Source organism: Pseudorasbora parva, chromosome 13, assembly GCF_024679245.1.
Source record: "Pseudorasbora parva isolate DD20220531a chromosome 13, ASM2467924v1, whole genome shotgun sequence".
Lineage (NCBI taxonomy): Eukaryota > Metazoa > Chordata > Actinopteri > Cypriniformes > Gobionidae > Pseudorasbora > Pseudorasbora parva.
Genome location: NC_090184.1, coordinates 43,595,431 through 43,603,762, shown reverse-complemented (window position 1 = coordinate 43,603,762; position 8,332 = coordinate 43,595,431). Strand labels below are relative to the sequence as shown.

Below are 8,332 nucleotides of genomic sequence, written 5' to 3'. Positions count from 1 at the left end.
TTTTCATCTTTCTCCTAGATTACGTAAAAAATGTATGATATTTAGCTTCATTTAGCAACTCTTGTTTCTCTTTTAAAAACATATTGTTTCCCCAGGTTTTTGCACACTGACCTTTCTTTCTAAATGCACGATAGACAGACAGACCCACATTACATTCATTTTTTCGGATCCTAGAATATAAATATAGGACCATACGCGTAAATCTTATAATATTGTTTGCGTATTTATTTATAATATCCACAATATCTTCTTGCGCTAGAAACCAGCTGCTGCCTCTTTAAGACGTTGCCATGGTGAAGCTTTGCGCTTGTTGTTAATGCGTCATCAGTCTGCGTGTAACCGAAAAACGGAGCTAATATCGCGCTTTAACTGCAACATTATTAAATAACTGAGGGTTTCATTAAAGGTAAGTTTCTTCAGGAACTCGTTTTCATGATTTATCACTGTTTATGTTCACTCACAGATTAATATGGCGCTTGATCGTTCTGAATCCATTATTATGTGAATCAGCAGGTGTTTAGACTGTAACGTTAGTGTTTACTAACGGTAAGAGTGGTCAAATAACTGCAAATGCAGTATGCACAATAATAAATAAATCCTGCTTACCAAAAGCTGTTATTACTGAATACATGTTTATTTTGAGCTAGTTACCCGTTGCCCTGCTAATCATTCGATAAGAGCATTAAGGTATGATTATAAAATAATATAGAAATATATCATAAATATAACCTAAAGAATAAGTTAGAAATAAATAGAATTCATTTAAATAAACAATAATAATTATTAACTCTTTATACAAACTGCCTTATGACCTTTTCAAAAAACTTTAACGTTTTTATTTATTAAGTATACTTAAGCATATTTGTAAGTATACTTTATGTAGTATACTTATATCAATGTGCTACTTGTAAGTATACTATTTCAATACTACTTGGGACTAAACTGGTCCACTTTTTAGTGTATAAAAGTGTTCTTTTAAGTATACTGAAACAGACAGTAGTAAACATTGACTACACAGCTACAACTGTTTTACTTGTAGCACTTTTTTTTACTGAAGTATACTCTTGTAAGTGTTCTTTAAGTGCATTCCTGCGTAGTTTTTAAGTGTGCTGTTGGTCTATTGTATATTATGGATTTGTGTGTATGATTGTAACATGATTCTTCTCGTGTAAAGTGTTACAGAGTAAACACCTTCGGGAAACAAGTTTGTTGTCAAGTTTTATGTGCTGGCATATACTATATGAAAGCCTTGTCATAATCCCCAGTAGCAGCAGAATGTGTGAAGGGCCCTCGGCGATCTCTGGTCCCATTCCTCCAGACCCCACGCTGTTCCCTGAATATTACAAACGCCCATCCACGGGTAAGCCTGAATCTGTGACGTTCACTCTGTTCTATGTGTGTGTGTGTGTGATGGTTCATCTGATCTCTCTGTTGTCTTGAAGCTCGTGGTCGGCTGGAGGGCAATGATCAGAGCGGCTCGTCTCCTCTTCTGAAGGGCCCGTTGGCACCGGACCCTGTGCTTTATCCCGGGTCCTACAGCGCCCGCTCCTCCCCTCGACCCCGCATCGGTGCCAACGCGGTTCATATCCTGGAGAGAGGGCAGAGGGGGGTTGTGGGAAACCTGCTGAGACTGGAGGGAGTGGCGCTGAACCCCAGTCCTGCCAAATCTAGTGAGATCATAATACATGTTCATGACTAAAATGAGTTAAAGGAAGTGTATGTAAGATTGTGGCCAAAACTGGTACTGCAATCACTTTCAAATGCCTGTAGAGCGGTGTATCCCCCTCCCCCTCACCTTGACTCGAGGTTGCCAGATTGGACGATCAGGAGGAACGTTTGTATCTGCAGCTTTGGTAACTAGAGCAGATCTGGCAACCCAAATGCCAAAACACTACTGACTTTGTGATTGGTCGATAGGTGGAGGGCGGAGCTTCAGGCCAAAACACAACATGACATCATCAACATCAGTTGAGGGCTGCAACAACAACTTTATAATCACAATATCCTGGTCGGACTACTGTTGTCAGTGATATAAGTATTTAAAATTAACATGATTTCTTTATCCCTAGTGACATATCAGGCCCATTTTATGATTAATTGAAATACATTTCTTACATACAGTTCCTTTAATGTTTGAAAGTTGAGTTTTTAGAGGGCTAATGATTTATTATACACTGAAATTCGAACATTTGGCATCAGCAAGAGTCTCTTCTGCTCACCAAGGCTGCATTTATTGGATCAAAAATACAGTAAAACTGTGAAAAATTTTACACTTTAAAACAGATGTTTTCTGTGTTAATATATAGTAAAGTGTAATTTATTCCTGTGCTTTTTCATTACATTCCTCCAGTCTTCAGTGTCACATGATCCTTCAGAAATCATTCTAATATCAGAATTTGCTACTCAAGAGACATTTATGATTATTATCAATGTTGAAGACTTTGATACATTTTATTTCCCTGGATTCTTTGATGAATTCAGTTCAGAAGGACAGAGTTTATTTGAAATAGAATCTTTTGTAACATTATAAATGTCTTCACTGTGACTTTTGATCAATTTAATGTGTCGTTGATGAATACAATTATTTATTTATTATAATAAAAATGTATTTATTATTCTTGATTATTTCCATCTGCTCCATGTTCTTCTTTGACAGAGCCTGTCATACGAGACTTCGGTAAAGAAAATGTGCGCAAGCTGCGTGAAGTCCAAAAGCGGTTTCGAGAGCTGGAGGCGCAGAGGGAACATGCCAAACCTGTGCCGGTTAAAGCGCTCTGGATCTCTCCAAAATACCAGGACGTCCCGTCCAGAGTAATGGCCCAGTTACAGGTGATATCACTTTCTTCCCCTGAAAATCTCAGTGCAATAGCAGTGATTTACTCTCTATTGAGCTTCATTAGTTTGATATTAGACAGTTCATGCACTGAAACGAAACAGCCGCAGAGTTGCTTCTAAACATGCAATAACTTTTTTTTGAGCAATTTCCAGTCATATATGTATAGATATCTACTGTACAGTATTGTTAGTTTACTAAAACTGGTTCAAATTATTTTCCGAATTGAAATTAAGCAAAAATTGTGCTTAAAAACTTTCCTTGACAACTAACTGAAATAAAATAAGTTTAAGCTGAAGTACTGAAATGACTAAAACAAAAAAACTGAAATAAAAATGTATTTAAAACTAATAAAAATGACAACCCCATAACAAAACTACTTACATGAAATTACTTACACTAAAATGAATACATAATAATAAAAAGCTAATTCAGAATATTAATAAGATAGTATAATAGTATATAAATAATATTAAAAACTCTGCTACTGTATATTTGTATTAAATGTCTTCACTATAATATCATAAAAGAAACACATTTAGTACTCCATTGCTAAAACTGTCAATAAACCGACTGTATTTGTGACAATTGTGCCATATTTCATCCTCTGGTATGCATTATGTTCTAACCATGAAATATTTTTTCAAATAAGTTATTACATTAAATGTATTCAATCATACAAATCAAAACTGCGGGGAGTAATTAGGGAAACGTTGCTGAATGGCAAAGCCGTATCACAATGGAAAATGGCCAAAAAAGTAGTTTTTCTATAAAAGTATGATTTTCTTTTCTGTGTCATTTCTTTTAGAAATTGAAAGATGTATATACTTTGAACAATATATTAAAAATATATTAAAAACATAAATAATAATTATTAAGTAGTGCCCTAACATTTAACCTTCAAAATGGCCAAACTCATCCTCACACTCATCACATGGAAGAGCGAATTCTGCCCTTTCCTTAAATATTGCTCATTTTCTGAAAAGAAGAAATTATTTTGTTATTTATACATAAACTATACTACAAAAAACACGTCACATAAATAAATAACTGCAATCATATTATTGATGCTACCATCTATAAACTATCCCAGTGGGGGAAATACATATAACAATTCCACTGTGGTACAGCGTTGCCTTATGGAAACATTTATATTTTCTCAATTTACAGTTAAACTATGTAAGATCTGTGAATAAAATGTCTAATTTAAAAGAGAAAAAAAAATCTCCTTTAAGAGATATTTATAAATCAGGTTAATAGAGCAATCATTGGCAACCTTAAGGCCTTCCCTTTTAATCCCCATAGTGCAATATATTGCATTTTTTCTGATTAACAAGGAAATGGGTAGAAATTAATTCTTGCCATATGGTAACTCTGCACCATAAAGGGTTAAGTGTTCCTGGTCCTGTTCACATTTGGCTGTTAACATCTATTTTGTCTGATCTGTTTGATGTAACGATACAAAATACACACCAAATCCGGTTCTAAAACACATTTGGAAGTGGTCAAAACTATTTTTGAGCACATTGTGTCAGTAATATCAACACTAACCCGTCCTGATGTGTCCTGGATAAGAGTGAAGGGCCGCAGTGTCAGTAAAGCTGTGTCTCTGTGTCTGTAGGAGACGAGTCCCTCAAAGAAAGCCGAGTGTCAGAAGTTCCTGAAGGCTCATTCGCAATGTGGATCTGGAGGTCGACCGCCGCTCCGCCGCTCCGAGAGTGGACCGACACCATCAGCCACTGATGCAGGAGACGGAGACTCTGAAGTACACACTCAGATCACATTCACCTCAAACATAAAGCACTGTATTAGTCCTCAACTGTGTGGCGTGAGAGATTGTAATATCTACACTGTAAAAAAATATTTAAAAAATAAGTTACCTGTTTGCCTTAAAATTTTGAGTTCATTGAAATTAAAAATTTGAGTTAATACAATGAACATTATTGAGAATCAACAACCTTAATTAAAATTGTATTAAAATATGCAAGAATGTTGGGTAATTTTATTTGTGATGAAGCAGTGAAACATGCCAAATTGTGCTATTTTCATAATTTATCACTTTTTTTATGTGGTTCAGATACAATAATATTTTGAGTTTCTATTTATTTAATCAATTTCCTTTATTGTATCAACTCAAATTTTTAACTTGAATAAACTCCAAATTTAAAGGCAACCAGGTTACTTACTTTTTAAAGTTAAACCAACAACAAAAAATTGCATTGTAGAGTTTGTTTGGGGCAGTTGTGGCCTAATGATTAGAGAGTAGGACCTTATAAAGAGATAGTTCACCCAAAAAGGAAAATTAGCCCTTGATTTACTCACCCTAGAGCAGCGGTGGGCAATTCCAGAGTTCAGCTCCAACCCTAATCAAACACACCTGAACCAGCTAGATGTATTAAGGTCATGGATTCAAGTCTCAATGCTGTGTGTTTTGATGGTGTGTGTGTGTGTGTGTCTGTGAGTGTGTGCTTGTTTTTGTGAAATATCAGGACACAGATGTGTATAATGCCATGGGTATGACACAGGTATTACAGGAGAGGGTGAAATATGAGGACATTACCCATGTCCCCACTTTTCAAAAGGCTTATAAATCATACAGGAGGAGTTTTTTTAGAAAGTAAAAATGCAGAATGTTTCCTGTGATGGGTAGGCTTAGGGGCTGTGTGTGTGTGTGTGTGTGTGTGTGTGTGTGTGTGTGTGTGTGTGTGTGTGTGTGTGTGTGTGTGTGTGTGTGTATATATAGGTTTCGGGGTAGGGGCAATGTAGGGGGATAGAAAATACGGTTTGTACAGTATAAAAACCATTACCCACATTTCACAAAAACAGAAGTGTGTGTGTCTGTGTGTTCACTACTCACTGCTCCTAATGTGTGTGCACTGACTTGGTTGGGCGAAATGCAGAGGACAAATCCCGAGCATGGGTTGTCTTGGCTTCACATCACTTCACTTCTCTGTGTGTGTGTGTGTGTAGATGCACGTGAGAGGACACATGGTGGACTTTGTAAGTCATAACGCTCGAGCGGCGAGTAAGACGAGCCTGAGGAGATCCCAATCCTTACAGAACCTCCGAGACAAAACCCCACCCAGCGCCGTCAAGGGCAAAGTGCCAGAATAGTGAGTCTCTGATTTATGTTTTTATGTCTCTGTCTCACCATGGCTGCATTTATTTGATCATAAATACAGTAAAACAGTGACATATTAATGCAATTCAAAATAATTGTTCTCTATGTGAATATATAGTAAAGTGTGATTTATTCCTGTGATCAAAGCTGAATTTATCATCATTACTCCAGTCTTCAGTGTCACACGATCCTTCACAAAATGAGGATCTGATGCTCTAGAAACATGTATGATTATGTTGAAAACAGTTATTCTTTTTTCAGGATACTTTGATGAATATAAAGTTAAAAAGAACAGCGTTTATTTAAGATATAATCTTTTGTAACATTATAAATGTCTTGACTGTCACTTTACTTTTGATCAATTAAATGCATCCTTGATCAACAAAAATATATTTCTTATTGACCCCAAACTTGAATCTCATTATTTATAGTGATGTCTCCTATTACTATAATATAATATTGAGAATCTGTGTTTATTAAAATGAGCATAAATACAGTTTCTCAATGCAATATAGAATTAGAACGGTTTATACCCATTTTTACAGCTTGCTACGCACTGTACATATCGTACTTAATGCATAGTTTTGAGTTAAACATTGACTTTCTCTCATTTTGTGTGTTAGTCTGGAGCAGAGGAAGGTGCAGTGGAAAAAAGAGGAGGAGGAGAGGAGGAGAAACATTCCTGATCCCTCCATTCCCGCCGGACACACTCAGATGTCAGAGAGAAAGAGGCAGGAGACCCTGCAGTCCCTCAAAGAAAGTACGTCTTCATCATCAGTGTCCGTTTCCTCCGTTAGCTTGTCATTATTTCTGACATGTGTGTGTGTGTGTGTGTAGCTCACAGGTCTCTGGTCAGTGAGCTGCTGTCTCTGCCGGTGAACACCGACACATTGAGCCTCCGCTCTCGGCGCGCCGGACTCGATCGACGGCTCTCAGAAGTCGAGGAAGCCATTAAAATCTTCTCACGTGATAAAGTCTATGTGAAGGTCGACTCTTAGACACAACACTCGCTCGCATCAGCCGGTTCTTACATATTCATGCAGCAGTTCTTCCGTCTCCTGAGATTGAGCGCATGACACTTAAAGCAGAGATCTGAGACAAAATATTACACATATTAGTGGCAGAAGACATTGATTTCTTTTTTGCTGTCATATTATTATTCTGTATTCGTGCGCTGGTAAATAATATTTATGAGATTAAAGTCACAACTATGAGATAAAAAGTTGCCATTATGTCATAAAAAAATTAAATTATGAGAATAGTAAAAAAAATTGAGATCAAAGTCAAAATGATGAGTTATTATTTACAAATTATCTCATTTAAAAAATAATTATTCATGATTATGAGTTAATATATCATCATTTTTACTTTTTATCTCAATTATGACCATGTAATATAGTTTTTTGACTGATTCCATTCAGTTAATATATCATAATCTTCTTATAATTTTGGCAGTTTATTTCATAATTATCATCATAATTATTATCAGTTTGACTATTTATCTTATAATTATGGCTATATAATAAATATGATTTTTAATCTCATAATTTTGAATTTTCATAATTATGAGTTATTATATCATAATTATGATTCCCCCCCCTCATATTTCTGACTATTTCATAATTATTAGTTAATACAGCATAATTGTGAATTTTTACCTCATAATATTGACTATTTTTATAATTATGAGGTAATATATTGTAATATTTACTTTTAATTCATAATTTTTACTGGTTATCTCATAATTACAATTTAGAATGTCATAATTTCTGACCTTTTTATGTAACAATTGACGTTTTATGTCATAATTGTCATTTACCAAAGCATGATTCATTGATTTTTTTTTTCTTATGCTGTGAAAATTGGTTTCCGTATGTATTCTGTGGATGTGTTGGACAGTTGAGAATTGTTTGTAAATGAGGGAATTTTACATTTATACTGTAATTAAAGTATTTCCGCTGCCATGTACAGTAACAGTTGTTGAATGTCTACTATGGCAAGGTGCTGACCTTCAAATGTCTTTTAGTACGGTATTAGCTAATCTTTCTTTTCAATAGTTTTGATGTGTAATTGAAATTATTTAGAGTTTTGACTGTAATAATATCACATTATCACACATGCTGCTCAGTAATTGCACCAACCAAACTCATTTCAGACCCACTGTCTTTGTACATCATATAAATAAATACACTGTGTTTGATTTATCATGCACTTGTTTCATAAAGTGGCCCAAAATATGTTTGCATCAAACTTCTCAATGTCATTATTACAATCCATAAAGTAAATACAATGTATGCATACTGTCATTTATTAAACAGGTGTTGCAGTGATATTTTTTTTGTCGGTGTATGCAGTCTAGTCACATATATTTTTAGTCA

At 35.2% G+C, this 8,332-nt stretch overlaps 2 protein-coding genes across 5 annotated transcripts in view; both read left to right on the top strand.

Annotated features, from left to right (window-relative positions):
• mrpl40 (mitochondrial ribosomal protein L40) overlaps nt 1-8,332 on the top strand; it is a 135,689-nt gene that overhangs the window by 6,930 nt on the left and 120,427 nt on the right. The window lies entirely within an intron of this gene.
• Nucleotides 4-8,284, top strand: enkd1 (enkurin domain containing 1). 3 transcript variants are annotated; one of them, XM_067414524.1, is made up of 8 exons: nt 4-406; nt 1,269-1,360; nt 1,443-1,670; nt 2,657-2,829; nt 4,455-4,598; nt 5,804-5,946; nt 6,578-6,714; nt 6,792-8,284. In XM_067414524.1, the coding sequence occupies exons 2-8, from the start codon at nt 1,276-1,278 to the stop codon at nt 6,950-6,952; spliced, it is 1,071 nt and encodes a 356-aa protein (XP_067270625.1). In that variant the 5' UTR covers nt 4-406; nt 1,269-1,275; the 3' UTR covers nt 6,953-8,284. The 3 variants fall into 3 exon arrangements, with proteins under 3 accessions (XP_067270625.1, XP_067270624.1, XP_067270623.1); XM_067414523.1 differs by having other exon boundaries at nt 1,266-1,360; XM_067414522.1 differs by having other exon boundaries at nt 4-1,360.

Bases quoted from the DNA above. Each gene is read 5' to 3' on its own strand.
- enkd1 (XM_067414522.1), top strand. From the start codon at position 1,222: ATGTGCTGGCATATACTATATGAAAGCCTTGTCATAATCCCCAGTAGC. The intron at 1,361-1,442 runs GTAAGCCTGAAT...GTTGTCTTGAAG, and splicing joins TTACAAACGCCCATCCACGG to CTCGTGGTCGGCTGGAGGGC. The intron at 4,599-5,803 runs GTACACACTCAG...GTGTGTGTGTAG, and splicing joins CAGGAGACGGAGACTCTGAA to ATGCACGTGAGAGGACACAT.